Source organism: Myxine glutinosa, chromosome 6, assembly GCF_964187855.1.
Source record: "Myxine glutinosa chromosome 6, kmMyxGlut1.1, whole genome shotgun sequence".
NCBI lineage: Eukaryota > Metazoa > Chordata > Myxini > Myxiniformes > Myxinidae > Myxine > Myxine glutinosa.
Window position 1 is genome coordinate 176,588,301 of NC_136266.1, and position 25,497 is coordinate 176,613,797.

The window sequence follows — 25,497 nt, forward strand, 5'->3', positions numbered from 1 at the left end:
ATGGCCGACTGGAGGCCATTTTGTTACGAAACGTGTCTCATCCATTTCTCGGACATGCATGGACCGATTTTGTTCAAACTTGGCACAAAGACAATACATGAGAGTATACATATGCAGAAGATTTTGTTTTGCAATGCGACCAAATATATATATTTTTATATACTGAGTCAAGGCTTGTGTAAGAGCTAACACATTAAACATGAAAACATGCACAGATACATAAAACATACAATGAAGGGAGCGAGAGACAAGAGGGGGAGAGAGAGGGAATCACACACGCACAACAGTAGAGAACAGGGACGTGGGTAGATCTGTGGAAGGGAGAGGGCTGGGAGAGGAGGGAGGAGGGAGGGCGGAGGGGGGAAGGGAGAAGAGGTCGACTGACGGACTTGAACTCCGTACCGCAACTTTACAGTCATAAACCACGGCGTGGGCTATGACATTATATGTCTTTTTCTTCTTGTTTAAATTTCATTTGTTTTACTTTAAGAGTTTTATTAAGTTAAAAACTGTCGAATGTCATAGCTGTGCAAAGATGATTTTTGGAATTACGTTTTTAAAACATGCAAAAACTCAAAAATTTATGGTTTTCAAGATTAAATAAAAATTGAAGAGTGCAATCTTTTGCTTTCATGTACCTGAGAAAGAGCCAACATGCCTCGTTTATAAAATCCACAGGTTTGTTAATTTGTGTCGCGAACATTCAGGTGGAAAGTGCTAAAACGAGTCTTCTTGTATCAACCAGAAAATTACGAGAGAAATATCATCGAGGGAGCATTCATTTCCAGGTGTTGTGAAAGAGGTTTCTGGGGAATTTTTCGTTTCGGAAAAGGAGCTCCAAGCACGGACAAAGAATGGAGCTTGCGGTACATTTTCGTCCTCACGCATCGTTTTGTTGGCAAGCTTTGCGAAAACTGCTTTAATGACGTAAAACAAAACTGCACAGCATGGGAAAGAGCATTTGATTGACCACGATTGATGACACTTTCAATCAAAAAATGTATCAATCGCTTCTCGATAACACCTTCGGTTAAATTCTGTGCAGATGAGAGGTGTTAAATTGAAATATATTATTGGGAATCAGAGGTAGCAGGACAGCATTTATTTATATAAGTGATGTTAACCTTGGTACCTATGATTAAACTCACTCTTTGGATTGATACCATGGTAACCTTCTTTATCTAGAATAAATTCCTATTCTCCATAATTTGAGATCAAGATGTTAACATTTTTCACATATTCACCTAAAAATAAGACCTTTTGGTTGAAGTCTCACTGGACCGAGAGGCTTCTTTTCAACCTCCATACCTGTCGACGTGAATGCCAGTTTAGGTTTATATTCTATAAATAAAGCAATAACATCACTGTATTAAAATAGCAGGTTCACAAGAGAATGTACTTCCTGAGGTTATTAGTCCCATATCGGTTTCACCAGAGAGTACTATAGGTTTGCTCTTCGTCCGTCAATCTGTCCGTATGTCTGTCTGTCTGTCTGTCCAACCTGTGGTTTTTCAGACTTTCCACCCATACCCTTCAACACATTCAACTGAAACTTGGTACATGGCTTCATTATGATAAGTTACACAACAACTTCGAGTTTCAGGGCATTTCGTCAATTTTTCAGAGTTATGGCCTTTTTGGACTACATAATATCGCATTTTATCACTACGGTAGGGGACATGTGCTGCAAAGCAATTTTCGCTTTTGTTTTGTTTGTTTGTCAGGGTTTCCCGTCTGTTTTGTGCAATATTTAATTCAAAACAAGTGTCTGCAGAAGAAGCAGCGACAGAACAGCTCTCAGTACTCTAATACTACATGTACCATGTACAAAGAAGTAGAAATGATGGTCACCTAGCAGTGGTCAGACATGTCTGGAGTCACTATGTGGTCAATATCTAACAGTGTGAAGTATTTTCATGCTCCAACTCGAAGTGAACTACAATGGCACTCGTACACCTTCGCCAGGCTGAACAGTTTACGTGTTGTATCCCACCGATAGGCCGGACCTGCATCCGGACCTGAACCAAAATCGAATCCACTTGTTCTGATAAACCCACCCAACTAATTCACCAAGTTTTGTCATAATCGGCACACCACCTTTTGAAATATCGTGCTGTATGTCGTTTTTAGGCCTATCTCTCAATAGTGAAGAATCAACTTAAGAATTAAAAAAAAATCCGTATCCGGATCACCACAAAATTCTAATCAATTCATCCTCATCACACACCCAACCTCTCCATCCAATTTCCTCTGAATCCGTCCATAACGTTTTGAGCTATCCTGCTTACAGACAGAGAAACAGACAGACAGACAAATAGCCAATGGTGGAAACATAACCTGCCTTTGGTGGCAGAGGCTATGAGCATGTTTTTTGTTGCTCTTTATAAAATATGCATATTCACTGTAATGTAATCAAATGATATTGCTCTGCAATTCAATGGCTTCCTGTCTTTATGCAGAGCAATAAAACTTTTGAACAGATATAAAAGGTTTGTACAGATTGTGGGTTCCTCTCTCACTAGTCATGGCACCTCAGCAAAGGACTTCTGTGACTCACTGGGATTGACACAATCTGTCAATTTCCCGACCCGGATCTCAGCCAATGGAGTATCTTCTCTTCTAGACTTGGTTATGCCAAACTTCCCTGCTAATGTCTGCTGCTCTTCTTCTGCTCCAATCGGTTCTTCTGATCATGTGCTTGTCAAAGTGGACATCTCTCTGGCCATTCTCAGAGAGCCTCCTCAGCGTCGACGAGTCTGGCATTTCACTCAGGCCGACTGGGACGGTCTTCAAGCAGCCATCAATCGTCTGGATTGGTCTCCCATCTCCACTGCCTCTGACATCAATTCTTCCTGGGAATTCTTCCAAAGCAAACTGATCTCTCTCATGCACAGATTTATCCCATCTCGCCTTCAATTGTCTTACCCTTCCTCCCGTCCATGGTACACTGAATCTTGTGGTGAGGCAGTTGCCCTGAAACAACTTGCCTTTGCCTCTTGGAAGGCTAATCCAACTGAAGGAAATCTCAGTTCCTTCCACCAAGCTTGGAACAAGTGTGTGTCTACCCTCAGGAGTGCCAGGAAGCACTATCTCTCCTCACTCAAGAATGAACTCTCAAACCTGTCTCCTTCCTCCAAATCCTGGTGGCGTCTGGTCAAATCCGTTTCTGGTGTTTGTTCCCCCTCCATCCCCTCCCTTACCTCAAATGGCCACACAGTTGACATCGCACGTGACAAAGCCGAATGCCTCAACTCTGTGTTCGCCTCGAAATCCTTAGTCCCAAACCCATCTCTCTCTGTTCCCACCTTTCCCAGTCGAACCCAAATGCTCCTGGACTCTGTGTCCTTCTCTCCTGACAAGGTGGAGGAGTTTTTGTCAAACCTCGACTCTGATTCTGCAACTGGACCAGACGGCATCAGCCCACGGGTCCTAAAATCCTGCTCTGCCGCTCTATCTCACCCTCTCTCTGTTCTTTTCACCCTATCTTTTGCTCAAGGTCATCTGCCAGCATCCTGGAAATCAGCTAACATTACCGCTTTACACAAAAAAGGTGCAAAAACAGATCCTTGCAACTACAGACCAATCAGCCTGCTCCCAATTATCAGCAAAGTCATGGAATCCATCATTGCTTCGGATATGAAATCTTTCCTCTTCTCCAATGGCTTGATCTCTGATCATCAGTTTGGTTTCAGACCAGGTCACTCTACTCTGGACATGCTGCTTCTGCTGTCTCAACAATGGATGGAGGTCCTGAATGCCAAACAGGAAATCAGAGCTGTCTCCCTTGACATATCAAGGGCCTTTGATACGGTCTGGCACCCAGCTCTGCTCACCAAACTCTCCTCCTATGGTATCCATGGAAATCTCCATGCATGGCTTGCGGACTTCCTCTCTGGTCATAGTCAACGTGTGGCCCTGAATGGATTTCTCTCATCTCCCCTTCCTGTTCAGGCTGGAGTTCCCCAAGGAAGTGTGCTGGGCCCTGTGCTTTTTCTGGTCTTTATCAATGATCTCTCTGACTCTCTGGAAAATCCTCTCTATCTCTTTGCTGATGACTCCACTCTCTGCCGCTCCATTCCTCTTCCCTCAGATAGGCAGTCTGCAGCCTCCTCACTCTCTGAAGACCTGGACAAAATCACAGACTGGTCAAACAAGTGGAACATGTCTTTCAATCCTGCCAAATCTCACTCTCTTACTATGTCTCTCCGAAAAGATCGACTGGACAACCCTCCCATCTACTTTCTCAACAATCCTCTCCAAGAAGTTCTGTCACTCAAGCTTTTGGGTCTCACTATCTGCCATGATCTTTCTTGGGAAAACCACATTTCCAAGCTGGCCTCCAAAGCCAGTCGCCGACTGGGCATCCTCCGTCGTGCGAAGTCCTTCCTCGGCACTCCTGAGCTCCTCACCACATACAAGGCTTTCATCCGCAGCTCAATGGAATACTGTTCTCCCCTATGGGCTGGTGCTCCTGCCTCACACCTGGCTCGGCTTCACGCTGTTGAATCCAAAGCTTTCAAAATCATTGGAATCTCCCGCGATGAAGCTATCTCTGAGGGCCTTTCACTCACTCACCGCAGGCAGGTAGGTGGTCTTTCTGTCTTCTACCGACTCCTCTCCGGCCTTGCTCCCCCAGCTCTCTCCGTGCTCTGTCCCCCAAATATTCCTACAGGTCGCACAATATCTGCCAGCAACCCTCTGATGGTTAAACTGCCGAAATCTCGGCTCTCTGCTCACCTTCACTCTTTCATTCCTCTTTTCTCCCGCCTGTGGAACAAACTCCCACACTCCCTTCAATCCCTCTCCTCCCTCCAGGTCTTTAAAACAGCTGTTCACCACCATCTCTTATCTTCCCCCATCCATAACCTTGATCTTTTCTACCCCCACCAATTCACCCCAGATCCACCTTGTTTGAAATTCCAACTTATTTCCTGGAAATCCTGGCAGTGTCCATATGTTTATACCTCTCCCACCCCCCCCCCCCCCTTCACATGCCTCCCCCCCTTCACATGCCTCCCCCCTTCACATGCCTCCCCCCCAAAGCCCTCTCCCTCCCACAGATCTCTCGATGTCTCCATGTCTCTCGGTCCCTGCTCTCAAATGTTGTGTTTGTGTCCTTCCCCCTCTCTCCCCATCTTGTCTACCGCTCCCGATGTTATTTGTTTTATGTGTCTGTTTGTCTTTCTGTGTGATGAATTTTCGCTCTTTCACGAGCCTCGATCTTGTATACAAAAAAAAAAGAAAAAAAAAAAAAGAGAATAAAACGTTCCGTTACAGATAGCTAGAGGAGAGAAACGTTTTTTCTCCTCAGTAGAAAAAGAAAAACTCTTCCACACTTTAAACCTGTTTCATCTCTTCCCTTGACATGCTCAATTGTTTGGGTGTCACACTGACATTGAACCATCACGACACTTTGATAGGTGATGCCACCCGGTGGAGCCTTTCGTCTCTCTGGGGCGAGCCAAAGAAAGAGTGGTGAACTCGGCCAGGATACTGGCAAACAATTTTTGAAAGGCATTATGGGATCATTAACATGTACGAGATAAGTGGAGGTTCGGAGATTGGTCAGCGTGCTTGATGTCCTCTTCTACAGGGTGTACGATGTCATGACGCAAATTCACTGCATCAGAAATGCCAAAAAACGGTTTGTATTCAAATTGTACGTTAATACAAACCGAATTCAAACTGGACCTTTCAAATACAATATCCTGCTTATGAATTATCCGGTCGGTGTCAAATACAAGCTTGTACAAAGTAGAACGGCATTCGGTAGAGCACATATTTTCACCAGGCTGAACAGTTCACGTTTTGTATCCCAATGATAGGCCAGATCTGGACCTAAACCAAAATCGAATTGGCTTGTCGGTGTCAACTAACCAACTCGTCCATCTAGTTTTGTCATAATCGGTCCACAAATTTTTGAAATATCATGTTGTGGCGTACACGAAAGCCCACTGGCGTGGTGACATCATTCCACGCACCAAGTGGGCGGCGACCACGCCCAAGGGGTAGGCGTGGCCTCAGGATATACACCGGGCGCGCAGCCCGGAGCGCGCCACTGCTACAGTGACCTCTTTGGAATAAAGAACTATAAACTTACCGCGTTGTCCGCTTCCTCCTTGGTAGCAAGTCGCGCGCGTAGCACCGCGTGCTTCATTGGTGACCTCCGACATTCGAGTCAGCCGTCGCAGACTACCCGAAACCGCCGCAACAATGGCTACCAACGCGGTCTCCATCAAGCTCCCCAAATTCTGGGAGTCACAAGCCGAAGTTTGGTTCCTGCAGGCAGAAGCCCAGTTCCGACTTTGAGGCATCACGGTGGACGAGACCATGTACTGCCACGTGCTCACCGCCCTCGGGCCCGGCACGGCCACCCGCGTCGTATCGGTCCTAAGGGATCCACCTGCCGACAGCAAATACGAGGCGGTCAAGCATCTCCTCCTCGCCACGTTCGGCCTTACGGTGGACGCACGGGCCGATCGCCTCTTGGACCTCCCCGAGATCGGGGACACGCCGCCAGCGCGTCCCACGAAGAGCACCTTCGTCACCTCCGCACGCTCTTCGAACGTCTGGGCCAGCACGGCCTGATCGTGAACCCCGCGAAGTGCCAGTTCGGTGTCGCTGAAATCGACTTTTTGGGGCACCGCGTCACCAGGCACGGGGCCGTCCCCCTACCGGCCAAGGTGGAGGCGGTGAAGGGGTTTCCGCGCCCCTGCACAATCAAGGGGCTCCAGGAGTTCCTGGGCATGATAAACTTTTACCATCTGTTCCTGCCCCGCATCGCCCAGCTCCTGCGCCCCTTATACGAGGCCCTTTGAGGGAAGCCGGGCAAAGGTGACGTTACCTGGACCGAGCAGATGGACGCGGCGTTCTCGGGTGCGAGCTCGCCTTTGCCAACGCCACCATGCTCGCGCACCCGGCGCCCGATGCACCGATCGCCCTCACCACTCATGCCTCGGACTACGCGGTGGGTGCGGTGCACGAGCAATGGGTGCGTGGTGCTTGGCAACCGCTGGCGTTCTTCAGCCGGCAGCTTCGCCCGCCCGAACGCCGTTACAGTACCTTCGACCGCGAGTTGCTTGGGCTTCACCTGGCGGTGAGGCACTTCCGCCATCTGCTCGAGAGCCGTGCGTTCACATCACAGCCTTCGTCGACCACAAGCCGCTGGTTTTCGCGATGGGCAAGGTCGCCGAGCCGTGGTCGGCCTGGCAACAGCGTCACCCCGTGGCCGTGTCCGAGTACACGACGGACATCCGACACGTCACGGGAAAGGACAACCCGGTGGGCGACTGCTTTCCTGGGCCGTCGCCCACGCAGTCCACCTTGGCATCGACTATGCCCGGATGGCGGCGGACCAGGCCACCGACCCCGGGGTCCAAGCCCTGCGGACCGCCGTCACGGGCCTCCGCGTCACCGAGGTGCCCTTCGACGGCGCGGGCATGGCCCTCGTTTGCAACGTCTCCCTCGGGCGGCCTCGCCCCATCGTGCCCGCAGGCTGGCAGCGCCGGGTTTTTGACGCCATCCACGGCCTGTCCCACCCGGGCACGAAGGCCTCCCAGAGGTTGGTCGGCGACAAGTTTGTCTGGCATGGCCTCCGGAAGGCCGTCCGCGGCTGGACCAGGACATGCCTCGCGTGCCAGCGCGCGAAGGTGCACCGGCACACCCAGGCCCCCTTGGCCCCGTTTACGGTGCCGGAACGTCGGTTCGACCACGTGCACGTGGACCTAGTGGGACCTCTGCCCCACTCGCGGGGTTTCACCCATGTCCTTACCATGGTGGACCGCACCACCCGGTGGCCGGAGGCCGTGTCTTTGGTGGCGACGACGGCGGCAGACGTCGCGCAGGCGTTCATCGCCACCTGGGTCGCCCGGTTCGGCGCCCCCTCGGACATCTCGTCCGACCACGGCCCCAAGTTCACCTCGGAGCTCTGGGCCGCGGTCCCGCGGGGGCTCGAGGTCCAGCTGCACCGAACCACGGCCTACCACCCCCAGGCCAACGGCCTGTGCGAGCGATTCCACCGCTCGTTGAAGGCCGCGCTCCGGGCCACCCTCTGCGACGGCGGCTGGGTCGACAGGCTCCCCTGGGTCCTGCTGGGCCTCCGGACGGCGCCCAAGGAGGACCTGCGCGCATCCGCGGCGGAGTTGGTCTTTGGCCAACCGCTGCGGGTGCCGGGCGAGTTCCTCCCCGACCCCACGGTACCTTGTTCCGCGGCGAAGGAGCGTTCTGCGCTGCAGGAGACTGCCCGGAGGTTCGCCCCGGTGCCGACGGCGCACCACGGGCACCCTCCTACACACGTCGCCCCGGAGCTTCGCACCATGGAGTACGTCTTCGTCCGGCACGACGCCCACCGGACACCACTGCGGCCCCCGTACGACGGGCCTTTCCGCGTGCTGGAGACCGGGGTGAAACATTTCACCCTGGACATCGGCGGCACTCCTGACCGGGTCTCCATAGACTGCCTCAAGCCGGCCCCCCTCGATTTGGACCACCCACTGCCGGTGGCTCGGCCCCGGCGTCGGGGCCGCCCCCCTGCGGGCGGACCCCCGGCACCGCCCAGCACCACAGGCACGCCGCCCCCCGGTCCGGCACCCATCCCGGGTACAGCCGAGGGCATCCCACCTGGCATCCCTGCACCCCGGACGCCGCCGGTCGCCAGAGGGCACTTCGGCCGGGTCATCCGTTTGCCCCGCAAACTGGCCCTCCAGGTGCGCGGGAATTCTGGGGGGGCGCGTGTGGCGTACACGAAAGCCCACTGGCGTGGTGACATCATTCCGCGCACCAAGTGGGCGGCGGCCACGCCCGAGGGGTAGGCGTGGCCTCAGGATATACACCGGGCGCGCAGCCCGGAGCGCGCCAGTGCTACAGTGACCTCTTTGGAATAAAGAACTATAAACTTACCGCGTTGTCCGCTTCCTCCTTGGTAGCAAGTCGCGCACGTAGCACCGCGTGCTTCAATGTCACATATCGTAGCTACATGTGGCCCCATCTCTCAATGGTGAAGAATCACTTTTTAAAATTCCCAGATCCAGATGCGAATTCGGATCTTCACCAAAACCGAATCGATTCGTTCTCGTCACAAACCCAAACTGTCCACCAAGTTTCGTTCAAATCCGTCCATAACTTTTTGACATATTGTGATATATATCGTTTTGTTTCCATATCTCTCAATGGTGAAGAATCGCTTAAAAAATTCTCAGATCCAGATCCGGATGCAGGTCTTCACCAAAATCTAATAATTTCGTCCGTGTCACACACCCAACCTCTACACCAAATTGGTCCACAACGTTTTGAGACACCCTGTTCACAAACAACCAAACAGGCAGTGATGAAAGGATAACCTCCATCCACCTTGGATGGCAAAGGTAAATATTCTAAGCCAAAGCTGCAGCGGTGAAATGAAATCATTGAGACCGACCTGGTGTGCTGGAAAATATAAACCCCCAAAATGACTTTCCTTTCTCTGCATCTCCTCCTTCCTCCTCCACTCCCCCCCCCCCCCCTCCAAGAAATACTGTGAATAAAGTTAGCAATAAAGTATAAAGCTGTACAAGTTGTGACAACAAGAGATTTTAGTAAAACCAAAAATTAAATACATTGCCATTTTGGTAGTCATCAAACTACAAATCAGGGGATAACAAAATAATGCCACATGAACAGCAATACCTCTTTGACGCTTCTTTGGGCTGACAGGTCGTGTGGCATGCTCTGCAGATTTCCTAGATCTGGTTGGTGACCTGCAGACAGGTTCTGTCCTTTTGGAAACATCCCTTTTTGTGTCCACTGGGAGGCACAATTCAAGACATGGAGGAGAATAAATCAAAAACAAACAAGTACAGATACATTCAAAGTACACCGCCCCCATGCCAAATAAATAAATATCCTCCAGTGCGGCATTGCCGGGGCGCCTTCGGCACCTGGCGATACCGCCATGCAGCAGACAGAGACGATATTGGGAAGGAGAGGTGTACAATTGATTGATTAGTTGCGTAATTAAAATCAATAAATAATAATCGGAAAATAATTTCTTAATCAGTTGGCTGATAGCATACCCCAACCACCAGTGTTTCATCCGAAGCTGTAACTATTTGAAAATTAATTCAATCAATTAATCAAAAATTAAATAATAACTTGATTAATCAACAAATAATAAATAGATTAATTGATTAATCAATAAATCAAAAATATCCTTTATAGCCACATCACTTGGTCACTGTCGTGTTCAAATATCAGCTTTCTAGCTCAAAAGGTGCCTGAGATGGCACCAGAGGATATTATTGTCCAGATGGCACCAGAGGATATGAGATATTGTCCAGAGGAGAAAGAAAATAAATAAATGATTAATAATGAAAATAAATAAATAATAATGGTAAAATAATTAAATTATTAATAAATTGGCTACTAAAATACCTAAACCACCACAGCTTCATCCGAATCTGTAATTAAAAAAAAAATTTGATGAAGTCATTAATAGAATAATTAAGTAATTAATCGATTACTTGATTAATCAATAAATCTAAACAAGTACAGATACATTCAATGTACACCGCCCCCATGCCAAATAAATAAATAACATCCTCCAGCACGGCATTGCCGGGGCGCCGTACTATGCAGCACATAGAGAAAGTGTTGGGAGTTTGAGGTGTACAATAATCGATTGATTAATTGCATAATTAAAATCAATAAATGAAAAACAGGAAAAACAAGAAAACAGGAAAACAAGAAACCGGAGTGAAAACTGAGTACTCCCTTTCAGCGTGCGTCATCGCCGGGCCCCCTTCGGTGCCCTGCAATGACGTCATGCAGCGCCTGGAGATGGAATAGGAAAGGAGCTGTGTACAAAAATATGATCACTAAGAGCAACAGCAGCGTGAGTCATTCATCGCTTCAACAGCAGTGAAGCTGAGTTGTGAATGTTACCGATGAAGGTGTCAATCTTTTACAATACCTACAAACAAACATATAGAGTATTAAACAAAACTAAACCATGGAGCATAGAGGAAAAGCTATGAGGATATAGCCATGTTTTCGTTAAGGTCTTTGAGCCATTCACTAATAGTGTCATATCAAGGAAATACAATGAAAATAACAGACAGGTGTATTTGCTCAAAAGTAACTTACCTTTCCTTTTCTTTTCTGGCTGCATGTCCACGTCCTTCTTCGCTAATGTTTTCTCAGCAGTGGCCGTCACAGAAATGTCCATTACTGCTGATTCCTGTTTGTTCACTGTCGGTGTCGTCTCAATATGTGGCATTTCCTTGTTTTCAAAGTTCTGACAGTTTTCATCAGTTTTATTGCTCCGCTCCTTGGCCTTCAAACCTTCAATCAAATCCTGAGATTCCTTTCCAAGCAGCTCTTCCTCAGGTACGTCTTGCCTTTTCTCTCCCTCAATAATTATCGATGGTTTGGGTTCCGTTAACGTGAGCGAAGAGTCCTTCTCTTTGACGTCAACCTTATGTGCATCATGAAACGGACTCTTTTCTTCCTTTGTTGTCTCAACCAGTGATTCATCTTCATTCATTTTTAGGCCATCAGTTCCTTTGATCTCCGTCAGTCCATGTGTTTCTGAACTTTGGGTAAATGCCGCTTTCATGGGACCTGCTTCCACTTGTTTTTCTTTTTTGAAATCTCCACTCTGCATAAAAGCTCCTCCATCGACCAGTACTGAATCATGGCTCTCTGATATCTTCTTTTGATCCTCATTCTGTGTTGTCTCCAATGTTTCTGCAGCTGAGGAATAAAAAGAACAATCCTTAAAGTCGAAGCAGTCTGTAACCACGGTGTATCAAACAAAACATGAAAAATACCCAAAGTGAGTTGAAAGTGTTCATAATATATATTATAAGAGATTTTTACATATTGTGTCAGCAACTAAAATGGCAGTTCATTTGCCTTTAATGACAACAACAGCAACAACAACAGCAGCAGCAATTGATGATCGAAACGCCATCCATAATTGTCTCAGACTGCAAACTGATTGTCTGTCAAGGAAGTCGGAGCTCATAATATTAGACAAAACACAAAAGCTGTAAAATAATTTCACGTGCACACAAACACACACACACACAAATATATATATATACACACACACACACACACACACACACACACACACACACACACACACACACAAATATATATACACACACACAAATATACACACACACACACACATATATACACACACACAAACACACGCACACACACATATACACACACATTTACACAAACACATACATAAACACATATACACAAACACACAAACACATACACAAACACATACACACACAAACATACACACATACATACATTCATACATACATACATAAATATACACAAACACATACATATGCACAACGAAGGTGGACACTTTGAGACCTGTGAGTTCTCCGTTCCACCTTCTGAAACCCACATGTGGAGATAACATCTAATGACACACACACAAACAAACAAACACACACACACACACACACACACACACACACACACACACACACACACACACACACACACACACACACACACACACACACACACACACACACACACCTCATATGTAACCTTTGATTATCTTGCCTTCCACACGCATCCTAAGATCCCTCTGACTTCCACATGTAACGTTCAATTGACTCTGCCATCCACATGTAACCTTCAACTGACTCTGACCTCCATGTGTAAACTTCAACTGACACTCACCTCCACATGTAACTTTCAACTGACTCTGCCCTCCATGTGTAAACTTCAACTGACTCTGACCTCCATGTGTAACCTTCAACTGACTCTCACCTCCACATGTAACCTTCAACTGACTGACATCCACATGTAACCTTCAACTGACTCTGACCTCCATGTGTAAACTTCAACTGACTCTCACCTCCACATGTAACTTTCAACTGACTCTGCCCTCCATGTGTAAACTTCAACTGACTCTGACCTCCATGTGTAACCTTCAACTGACTCTCACCTCCACATGTAACCTTCAACTGACTCTGACATCCACATGTAACCTTCAACTGACTCTGACCTCCATGTGTAACCTTCAACTAACTCTGACCTCCACATGTAACCTTCAACTGACTCTGACATCCACATGTAACCTTCAACTGATTCTGACCTCCAGATGTAACCTTCAACTGACTCTGACATCCACATGTAACCTTCAACTGACTCTGACCTCCACGTATAACCTTCAACTGACTCTGACCTCCAGATGTAACCTTCAACTGACTCTGACCTCCATGTGTAACCTTCAACTGACTCTGACCTCCACATGTAACTTTCAACTGACTCTGACCTCCACATGTAACCTTCAACTGACTCTGACCTCCACCTGTAACCTTCAACTGATTCTGACCTCCACGTTTAACCTTCAACTGACTCTGACATCCACATGTAACCTTCAACTGGCTCTGACCTCCACGTGTAACCTTCAACTGACTCTGACCTCCACATTTAACCTTCAACTGACTCTGACCTCCATGTGTAACCTTCAACTGACTCTGACCTCCACATGTAACCTTCAACTGACTCTGACCTCCACGTGTAACCTTCAACTGACTCTGACCTCCACATTTAACCTTCAACTGACTCTGACCTCCACATGTAACTTTCAACTGACTCTTACCTCCATGTGTAACCTTCAACTGACTCTGACCTCCACATGTAACTTTCAACTGACTCTGACCTCCACATGTAACCTTCAACTGACTCTGACCTCCACATGTAACCTTCAACTGACTCTGAACTCCACATGTAACTTTCAACTGACTCTGACCTCCACATGTAACTTTCAACTGACTCTTACCTCCATGTGTAACCTTCAACTGACTCTGACCTCCACATGTAACTTTCAACTGACTCTGACATTCACATTTAACCTTCAACTGACTCTGACCTCCACATTTAACCTTCAACTGACTCTGACCTCCACATGTAACTTTCAACTGACTCTGACCTCCACATGTAACCTTCAACTGACTCTGAACTCCACATGTAACTTTCAACTGACTCTGACATTCACATTTAACCTTCAACTGACTCTGACCTCCACATTTAACCTTCAACTGACTCTGACCTCCACATGTAACTTTCAACTGACTCTGACCTCCACATGTAACCTTCAACTGACTCTGAACTCCACATGTAACTTTCAACTGACTCTGACATTCACATTTAACCTTCAACTGACTCTGACCTCCACATGTATCTTTCAACTGACTTTGACCTCTCCATGTAACTTTCAACTGACTCTGACCTCCACATGTAACTTTTTTTTTTTTTTTTTTTTTTGTATACAAGATCGAGGCTCGTGAAAGAGCGAACATTAATCACACAGAAAGACAAACCGACACATAAAACTATAACATAGGGAGCGGTAGACAAGATGGGGAGAGAGGGGGAAGGACACAAACACAACATTTGAGAGCAGGGACCGAGAGACATGGAGACATCGAGAGATCTGAGAGAGGGCGAGGGCTTTGGGGGGGGGGGGCGTGGGAAGGGGGCAGTGGGAGAGGTATAAAACATATGGACACTGCCAGGACTTCCAGGAAAGAAGTTGGAATTTCAAACAAGGTGGATCTGGGGTGAATTAGCGGGGGTAGAAAAGATCAAGGTTTTGGATGGGGGAAGATAAGAGATGGTGGTGAACATCTGTTTTAAAGACCTGGAGGGAGGAGTGGGATTGAAGGGAGTGAGGGAGTTTGTTCCAGAGGCGGGAGAAAAGAGGAATGAGAGAGTGAAGGTGAGCGGAGAGCCGAGATTTCGGCAGTTTAACCATCAGAGGGTTGCTGACAGATCTTGTGCGACCTGTAGGAATATTTGGGGGACAGAGCACAGAGAGAGCTGGGGGTGCAAGGCCGGAGAGGAGTCGGTAGAAGACAGAAAGACCACCTACCTGCCTGCGGTGAGTGAGTGAAAGTGAAACTTTCAACTGACTCTGACCTCCATGTGTAAACCTGAACTGACTCTGACCTCCACATGTAACCTTCAACTGACTCTGACCTCCACATGTAACTTTCAACTGACTCTGACCTCCACGTGTAACCTTCAACTGACTCTGACCTCCACATGTAACTTTCAACTGACTCTGACCTCCACGTGTAACCTTTGATTCCCTCTACCTTTGATTTCTATCTTTGGTTAACTCTCTTTTCCTCCACACATTTCGGTCCCCTTACTTTCATGTGTTACTTTTGCTGCCCAATGCGCGTACTTTCCTTTTCAAACCAGTTTGCAAATGATGGCACTACCATTCCTCCTGGGAAATGATTTTGTGTGATGTAGGCCCGACTAACAAGTCAACGTTTTTTTGTTTTTTTTTACACGCTCTCAGATTAGTGGAGGAGCTGCAACACAAATCACGTACACACATGCAGACAAATACATGAGACAACACCAGACTCATTTCAGACAAACATAGATGCTGAGCTTAAGGGAAGTGCCACAACTTCCCAGGCAACTCTGGATACTGGTGACGCCATCTTTATGACGTCATTTTTCTCTTTGCAGTTTGCACCCAGTGTGACTCTTAAGTAGTAATTTCCTCCTTTCCACAAATGCCAACCTATGTTGTTTGTCCATGCTCTGTTTTTGCAGCGTTTACTCAGAGCACCAACTCGGTGGTGTAAAAGTTAGAGCGTCCACTCAAAGGTTGGGGGGTTGGTGGTTCATATTTTGTTCTGCCAGGTCATTCCAAAGACTTTAAAACGTGCTGGTACGTCCTGCTTCCTCACTTGGCTTTTGGCATCAAAAAGGATAAAGCACGGCCAATCCCCATAGGTTGGCATGCACGAGGAAGAGAAACTTCCTCTTGAGAAAATGTCCCGCTGAGTGCGACAAGAAAACTGGCGCCATTATTGTGACATCACTGGTACCCAGGGTATCCCAGGAAGTGATGGCCCTTTCCCCAAGCTCAGTGGCTGTGTTGTGTGTGTGTGTGTGTGTGTGTGTGTGTGTGAGAGTGAGAGTGAGAGTGAGAGTGAGAGTGAGAGTGAGAGAGAGAGAGATATGAGATATGTGAGATATGTGAGTGGCAGCTCCATCACGAGCCTTAGATCTTGTTTATCTTCTTCTTCTTCTTCTTCTGCTTCTTCTTCTTCTTCTTCTATATATATAAAAGAAAGTTTTTGTTTGTTTGTTTGTCTGCACACGCTAATCTCCTGAACAGTGAAAGATAGGAGGAAACCTCTGAAACAAAAATTGTTGGGACGGGCCCCGGGAAGGTTATAGGCTGGGTGGCGAGGCCGGTCGAGGCCGCCTCGGCCGGGCTGGGCCCATTTCGCAATAAATCTTCTTCTTCCTTCAAAATTCTCTTGAAGTACAACTTATGCACTTTATAGGAATATCTGACTGATTGCAAAACATGCTTTCAAAATTCTCTCTCGCGGGCCCGACAGAAGAAAGAACAAGGAATCGTTGAGCACTAACTGATACTGGCCTCACATCAGACCGATGTACAGAAGATTAAATTCATTCAAAAAGAACCCGGGCAACGCTGGGTCTACTATATAAGAGAGATGTCTGTCTGTGTGTGTGTCTGTCTGTCTGTCTTTCTGTGTGTCGCAATTTTTCTCAGAGATGGCTGAACGGATCTTCGTCAAACTTTCAGAGGTTCATCAGTGAGTACCTGGGAGTGTTGTAAGCAAAAAAAAAAAAAAAAAAATTAAAAAAAGTTAGTTTTTTTGGAGTAAAAAAATAAAATAAATAAAAATCCCTCGATAGTGCTGAAGCCTTTTTAAATTCATGACAGTTATATACAAGTACACATTCGCATAAATAAATATAAAACAATCACCAGACATTTGAATACAAATAAATCAAACAATTCCGGAAGTGTATAAACTTGGTAGTACGGCTTCTTCTTCTTCTTGATCGGCAACACACTGAACTCAGAAACGTGATGAACGCCACATTCACCCACCAGCATATATATGAACCCCCCTTCCTCTCCTTCCTCCCTTCCCCTCCCCTTCTCCCCCTTCCCCTCCCCTTCTCCCCCTTCCCCTCCCCTTCCCCCCTCCCCCCTTTCCCTCCTCTTTACCCCCTTAACCTGCCCCTTCCCCCCCTCCCTGCCCCTCCCCCTTCACCCCCTTCACCCCTCCCCCTCCCCTGCCCCTCACCTTCCTCCTCCCTCCCCTCCTGCCCCCTCCCTCCTCCACCCCTCCCCCCCCTCCCCCGCCCGGCAACGCCGGGTACTTCTGCTAGTTTATAAATAAAAAAGCATTGTTAAAAACTTCTTATCACCATGATACTCACCTTTACTTTCTTGCACGTCTCCCACAGCTTTTTTGCTCTCATTGACATTCTGTAGTTCAACACATGGCTTAATTTGGGTTTTTTCACTTGTATTGACCTGAAATGTATTGAATTGAAGTTCCTCTTGAGTTCCTCCACGAGAGTGGTCTGCCTCGAGAATGGTTCCCTTTGATTCCTCACTGACCACCCCGAGGTCCTTCTTGTGGAAGGAGTGGCGATCGGCTTCATCACTGTGCTGCATCATGCTCACGTCCACACTCAATGAATACTTCATGCTCCCTTGGCGTCTCTCGGCAGCACCCGACGGAGCTTTTGCTGGTACGACGTTCTCAAAGAGAAGCCCCGCAGGGTGGTATTTTGACTCTTTAGCACTCAGAACTGGCAGATCGGATCTCATCAATGGAGACTTGAATATGTCACTTTCTATATTGGTGGCCGCAAAAGGCCCAGAATAAGATTTATCAGTTTCCTGTGATTTTACTACCTTTGGCATTGTATCATCCAATTTTACATCCATTTTTGCAGGACTACTTTCAGATATGAAAACGCTTTTCAGAACGTCAGCCTCGTTGCCATTATCCTCTACGGCAGACATATTGAGCTCCATGTACTCCACAGCAGGAGAATGGTCACGAGTTTGTTGAGTCTTCAAAGCTGGAAAGATCTGCACAGTGCTCATCTTTACGTTAGGGCTGTATGGCTCCTCGTCACTTTCCTCTTCTTCTTGGACCTCCTGGAGAACGTCCGTCTCTGGAGCAAGCAGGTGTGGCAAATCATGTGACGATGCTTGAGCAGAATCCTCATCTGAAACATTCATTGTGAAGAACATCCCTGGATCCACAGCCTCTGCAGTTGTCATTGCATGATCCTGGAGCTCTTCTTCGGAGCTGGAATCGGATTTAGTTTCATCGGCCTTGTACTCATACGGAGATAATCTATCCTGTGCTTGCGCTGTTTTGTGTGACTTGTGATCGTCACAAATGGATTGTTTTTCTGCCTTGTTCATGTCGCTTTCTTTGCCACTAGATATGTTCAGGCCCACGTCTGTATCTGAATTATTTTTGTCTATTGTGTTTGTTGCAAATGCCTCCTTTGCGCTTTTGTTTTGCTGATGTTGTTGGGTTGGTTGGACGTCTCCCTGGTTTGCATTGTATGCTATATTTTCATGTTTATTGGTTTTTTCTTTTATCTCACCAACATTGTTTATGATGCTCTTGGGTGGCAAAAAAGGTGCGTTTTCTAGAGTATTTTTGGTTGGTGAAATCCCTTCCTGTTTGGTTTGAGATGCGTCAGAAGTCGTCATGATGTGCTTCTCAACATGTAGCTCACTCAATACATCTTGCTGACATTCCAAGTTATTTGGCTCTTTGTTTGACGAGTCACTCAATGTGATCGGAGAGAAGGTGTTTTGATTTTTGATCTCTTTCTTTTCCTTCATTGACATTTCCTCTCTTTCGTGAGAAGTTGTGTTTACACTTGATGATTGAATGTCACTTGTAAACGATTTCCCATAATCATTTTGACAAACATCCATCTCCTGAGCCCTCGAAGAAACATCTTTCCATCCCGCATCATCATTCACCGTGTCTTGCAAAAAGTTTTTCTCTGTTTGGGACTCGGTTTTTAAACTTGTCGATTTCTTGCTAATATTTTTCTCTGTGCTAATATTTAAATTATCGTTGCGTAACTTTTCCTTCTCGACTTGCTGGTCCACATTCTTACTGCCTTTGTTTTCTGAATCAAGACCCTTTATATCCCCAAAAGCAGCAGACTTATTACCAAAGCACTGCATGGAATATTGTCTCTCAAGCTTCTGCCCATCAGCAATCTGTAGCTTGCCTGAAGATTCTTGCTGAGAAAGGTCGGTATTCTTGTCATGGTCATCTACAGGCCGGTCTTCATAAATATTGGGGACTGTGTGGGCCCTGATAACTCCTACCTTCCTTCCACTCCCTTCCTGAGATTTCAATCCTCTGGTCATGTCCTTGGATGTAATGGAATTGCAATCGGAAAAACCCAAGGTGTCTTTATCCTGCTGCTCACAGGCACGGTCTCCGAGCTTAATTTCATGAGGAACGTCAGGGTCTTTTGCCACCTTGGGATCCTGTGCTTGAAGCAATGGTGCACCACTGTGGTTTTGGGATGGCAATGTTTGTTCGTCTTCTGGAGCAAAGAAATCATTACTTGCTTTGATGTTGAAAGTAACTCTGGGTGATATTGGTGCCCTGCTTTCATGGGTTTCAGCCCCCATAGCAAGACTGCTATTTTTGAATAATCCTTTGCTTGTGTCAAGCAATTCCTCCTCTTTTTCTGTAGTTTCGTCTTCGTATTTGAAGGGTGAAATAGGGGTTTGACCCTTCACAGCACCGACATTATTACCAAGGGGACAGGAGACCTCCCCAATGATTTCATCAGATAACGTGGAACCTGCAGCTTTACTTTCCGTATTACTGCACTTGGAAACATCACTCTTTGGAAAACTATTGTCAGAAAAAGAGACAAATTGTGTTCTGCTGCATTTGCCTTGTGCTGTGTCGAACAAATCTTTTGGAATGGAACAATTCTGAGACATAACATTTCGTTCATCTTTTTGTTTGGAGTCATCAGTTGGACTTGTTGAATGAGCAGGCAATGCCTCTTTCCCAAAGCCACTCCAATGGTAACTGCTATCGTCCTTGATTGGTGGAGGAGATTGACTGTCTTTGGGAGGAAGTGTAACCACTGAGCTTTCCTGGCTCCTTCCAGCCACACACAAAATTGATGATTCACCCTGCTTGGAAACAAAAGTACCCTCAACTGGCTGCAAGCACGCCATTGGCACCGCTTCCTGCCTCTGTGGCTGCATCGTCAGAGGACTAAGGCCATCTGCTATTTTGCTGCCCAAGGGTGATCCGTCTGCTTTGCCTGACCACTCCATGCCTCGGTGATGTTATGACAAAGATCTGCAAAACCTGAAAAGGTAAAACGAGCAGAATTAGAGAAAAGAAAGATATCCTGATAGAAAACAATAAGAGGTTAAAATATAACTATTTCTGCAAAGGAAAATCCATAACAGCGAAACATTGAGAAACCTGCTTCCATAAGGCCTTTTCACAAAAAATACACCTTCAGCCCAGTATATATTTTGTAGTGGAAAAGCTGTCAACTTTTGAAAATAAAATGAATAAAGATGGGGGTCCATGGGGCAATTGGGGCATAGACCCCAAAGCCTTCAGTATTCATTTTCCTTGTTTCCTCTGCACCCGAAGGTGGATAAAGCTTATGTTTTCACCCTTGTCTGTTTGTTTGTCTGTCTGTCTGTCTGTGAACAAGATATCTCAAAAGGTTGTGCATGGATTTGGACGAAGTTTGGTGGAGAGGTTGCGTATGTGACAAGAACAAAATGATTAAATTTTGGTGAATATCCGGATTTGGATCCGAGATTTTTTTTTTTTACATGATTCTTCACCATTGAGACATGGGGGCAAAAAGTGATATAACCACCTTTAGAGGCCATTTTTCCCCACAAGCGGGGGTTGGCCTTTTTCGGGTACCGTGGTTGTTGTTGTTTTTTTTTGGTCCCCTTTTTGAAGCAATGTTTTTACGGCCGGATGCCCTTCCTGACGCCAACCCTTTTTGCCGCCTTTAACGACAAACAGGGAATTACCAGTGAACTGGTACTCAATTAGCCGACCTCGGAAGGATGACAGGCTGAGTCAACCCCCCTGGCATTAATTCAGCGATCAACCGGGATCAACCGGGGCAAAAAGTGATATACAGGACGATATCTCAAAAGTTGTGGACGAATTCGGATAAAACTTGGTGGACAGGTTGGGTGTGTGACAAGGAAGAATTGACTCAATTTTGGTGAATATTCGAATCCGGATCCAGATCAGAGAATTTTTGTTCAGTGATTCTTCACCATTGGGTGATAGAACTAAAACCGATAAAAAACACGATATCTCAAAAAGTTATGGATGGGTTCAGAAGAAACTTGGTGAATGAGTTGGTTAGGCAACACGAACAAGCGATCATTTTGGTTGAGGTCCAAAGCCAGATCCAGCCTATCAATGGGATACAAAATGTAAATTGTTCAGCCAGGTGGAGGTACAGTCACGTGAAAAAGTAAGTACACCCCATGTAAAGTTTTGACTTTTTCAACATATTTCAACATACAGCTATTTGATCTTCATTTCAACAATATTGATAGATAAAGGTGATATAATATAACAAATATCATGAAACATTTACATTTTGTAGTCCATTGTATAATTTAAATAAACATAAATACAAATTTCGCATGTGGAAAAAGTAAGTACACCCCGACATTTATCACTACTTCAAATACCTAAAATTAGAATCAGGTGCACCAGCTCAGGTGCAAATGATGAGAACATTGTTAGAGAGGATCTTGGAGGAACCTGTCTTATTTAAACCTCAGACATTTAGTTTGGTTTGCTCTTTGTTGTTGAAGTGTGCGGCGTCACCATGCCTAGATCAAAAGAGCTCTCTGAGGCCTTCAGAAAGAGGGTTATAGATGCCGACAAGTCTGGGAAGGGATTTAAAAAGATCTACAAACAATTTGAAATCAATCATTCGATTGTCCGGAAGATCATCGACAAGTGGAGAAGATTCCAAACAACTGCCAACTTGTTCAGGCCAGGCCGTCCCAGCAAGTTCAGCCCGAGAGCAGACAGCAAGATGCTGAAAGAAGTCTCTATGAACCCCAGAATGTCATCACGGGACCTACAGGTAGTTCTTGCCACTGTTGATGTCAAAGTGCATGAGTCTACCATTAGAAAGAGGCTGCACAAATTTGATCTACATGGCAGCTCACCATCATAGAATCCACAGGGAAAAAGCTACACAACTTGTTGCTACACAACAACTTGTTGCTGATGGGCACAGCTACACAACTTGTTGCCCCGTTCCATCCCTTTTGCCCTGATGGGCACAGCTACACAACTTGTTGCCCCGTTACGTCCTTTTGCCCTGATGGGCACAGCTACACAACTTGTTGCCCCGTTCCATCCCTTTTGCCCTGATGGGCACAGCTACACAACTTGTTGCCCCGTTACATCCTTTTGCCCTGATGGGCACAGCTACACAACTTGTTGCCCTGTTCCATCCCTTTTGCCCTGATGGGCACAGCTACACAGCTTGTTGCCTCAAAACATCCCCTTTGCCCTGATGGGCACAGCTGCACAGCTACACAACTTGTTGCCTCAAAACATCCCGTTTGCCCTGATGGGCACAGCTACACAACTTGTTGCCCTGTTCCATCCCTTTTGCCCTGATGGGCACAGCTACACAACTTGTTGCCCCATTACATCCCTTTTGCCCTGATGGGCACAGCTACACAACTTGTTGCCCCGTTACATCCCTTTTGCCCTGATGGGCACAGCTACACAACTTGTTGCCTCAAAACATCCCCTTTGCCCTGATGGGCACAGCTACACAACTTGTTGCCCCATTACATCCCCTTTGCCCTGATGGGCACAGCTACACAACTTGTTGCAATGATTACACCAAAACATTGCGCTATCTCCGGAAATGTTTTCGCCCATTATATTTGATAAAGGCCATCTCGTTTTTTTATTTTTCTATTCTGTCCTCAGTACAGATTATTATTATTTATCATTTATCTCTGCATTAGACACCTTTATTAAATAAATATATGTTGTTGTTGCTGTTGTGGTTAAATTTGGACTTGGTAATCATGTTATATGAGAGAGAACGGCCAATTCGTCACATTATTTATGATTCGTCAAACAAAAAAGCCTTTTTTATTTTATTAAACTCACCAATATTGTATGTTTTTCAGTTTTTTTGTGCATGATGTAATGTCCTTCAGGACTGCGTAAGCCTGACATAGGGGTTGATGGTTGTGCAGTGGGTAGTGAGCTCATAGCTATCCCTGTATTTAGCACTGGATAACGTACATGAAGGCAGGTTTGTAGTGTTTTTCTCGTGGTTTACTCATGTTCAAATTTGTACTATACAGCAGGTGTTCACCTTAGGTCTTGGTTTGCAGTGGACATTACGGTGATTCACTCAGGGCCGGATGCCTGGTGTTGGCTTAACGGTTAAGGTGGCTGACTTAAGACCTTATTATGGTCTTGAGATCAAGACCCTGTCATGCCGTTGACATAACACCAGATGGGTTGACTCAGCCTGTCGTCCTTCCGAGGTTAGAAAAATGAGCACGAATTTACTGGGGGTAATAAGCCATTGGAGTATGTTGTGTCAGAGTGGCGACCCGTCCAGGATTGTACTCCTTAGCCAATAAAACTGCCTCGGGAGCTCCTACGTGCCTCACGGTGTGAAAGGAATGGTTATTATTATTATTACTCATGGTCAGGTCTGTACTGCACAATGGGTAGTTTGCAAGGAGCCAGGTTGGACTGCGTAGTTGGAGGTTCACTTGGAGCAGGAATTTTGCTGCAGAATGCAGATATAGTTCGACTACTGTCAGGTTATAACTGCAGGTGGTCAACTTGGGTTTAGACTGCACAGTGGACGTTCCAACAGTTCAAAATCAACTGCAAACAGCACAACCTGAACTTCCTGTGCCAAACATTTCAACCGAGAATCTGCACTGCGTAATCTTACTATAATTCACCAAATGTCCGTCCATCCGTCTGTCTGTCTGTCTGTCTGTCTGTCCGTCTGTCCGTTCGAAGGTACCGCAAAAACGGCTGAACCGATCGCAACGATATTTTGGATGGGTAATCCTAGGACCCCCTGGAGTAAAATAGGCTATATTGTTTTTCCAGGTTTTCCAATTTTCCAGTTTTTCCAAACACGATGGAATAATATTTACCGATATGAACAGTGATGTGGCTTTTGTTGAAATTATACGTACCAGGAGAGAGTAGATCGACTCCTGACGAACTCTTCCTATATAAACGTGCGGCTCCGAAGTAACACGGCAGCGTGTGCAAAGCGACTGAGAAACAGGTGTAGCGGCCGCTTCCGTGTTACAGATTCGGCGCGCACTCTTCACACATAAACGTGCGACTGAGAAAGACGTGTAGCGGCCGCTTCCGTTTTGCAGAATTCAATCTTTTTCAAAATGGGCGCCATGTACTGTTTAGATTTTGATGATTTGCATGTGATATGATTCAACGGACGTTTATATGAATCGTTTAAAATAAAAAATAAAAAAAGCCTTCAATTTCTGATGTTTTGCCTTTTCATTTGGGCTTCCCAATTGAAGCCCCGCCCATAGGGCAGGTACCGTTTCTAGTAAGCTTGAATTGACAGTTTGTATTATATATCTCCAGCGGACGTGTATTTGACTTGGATTCGATTCTGAATTTCTTTTTTGTTCGTTACATGATTCGCAAAAATTACATTACTGGTATCAGATCTTGGTGTAGCTCTGACTCCAAGGCAGTGCCCCTGCAGATTAGAGCAGAAATTTATGTTTGGGTCAAGGTACCAACTTATAATGGATTATGCTTTTCAGAGGGCACTAGAGGATCTTTCATATGATGATGTTAACATAAAAAGCAATGGTAGCAGACTGGCAAGCGAGTTTAAAATCCCCTCAGAAATATCTCATACTCCTTAATATTCTGTGACTTCCGTCCGGGTCATTCGCCTAACAGGCTGAGCTGAGTCGGTCGTCCTGTGTATTTGATTGATTCTGTTGGATTTAGAGTGTGCTGTCGTGTTGTGCTTTGTGTGAATTATTGTGATGGATCCCTGTTTCGTTTCCTGGCTTATGGCGGCGTGTCTGCCCATGAGATTTGCAGTACTTTGGTTTTTACTCGCCACCAAGTTGAAAATTTCGAACTATAAGTACCCGCCAGGGTTTTTTCGTTGAGCCTCACGCAGCCCCGGTGTGCGCCTCTCAACAAGACAGTTCTTTTCCCCGTCTTGCCCCATCGCTCGCCCCATCGCCCGGCCCATCGCCAGGCCCACCGCTCGTCCCACCGCTCGTCCCACCGCTCGTCCCATCGCTCGGCCCATTGTCCGCCCCATCGCTTGTCCCATCGCTCGCCCCATCGCTCGGCCCATTGCACGTCCCATCGCTTGTCCCACCGCTCGCCCCATCGCTCGCCCCACCTCTGCACGCACCGCTGCATGTACCGAGCTCGACTATCCGCTCTAACTCCTCTATCCCAAGGCCTATTCGCTACACTCGGCAAAAACTTTTGTCTTTAAACAACACCACTCGATTGACTCCTGGACTCGTGTCAGGCCTCAGAGAACTTGAAATCGGCGTTGGTCTCCCGAGAAAACGCACAAAGCGAGGCG

At 46.6% G+C, this 25,497-nt stretch overlaps 1 protein-coding gene across 2 annotated transcripts in view; it reads right to left on the reverse strand.

Moving 5' to 3' along the window:
• Window positions 1-25,497, reverse strand: part of LOC137428974 (uncharacterized) — a 151,922-nt gene that overhangs the window by 54,011 nt on the left and 72,414 nt on the right. For both annotated transcript variants that reach the window (XM_068118910.2, XM_068118911.2), the window contains exons 4-6: window positions 17,254-20,204; window positions 11,119-11,727; window positions 9,664-9,780 (exon numbers count right to left, since the gene is read on the reverse strand). In XM_068118910.2, the coding sequence (XP_067975011.2) occupies window positions 9,664-9,780; window positions 11,119-11,727; window positions 17,254-20,170 (3,643 nt within the window). In that variant the 5' untranslated portion in view covers window positions 20,171-20,204. The remainder of the gene's footprint in view (window positions 1-9,663; window positions 9,781-11,118; window positions 11,728-17,253; window positions 20,205-25,497) is intronic.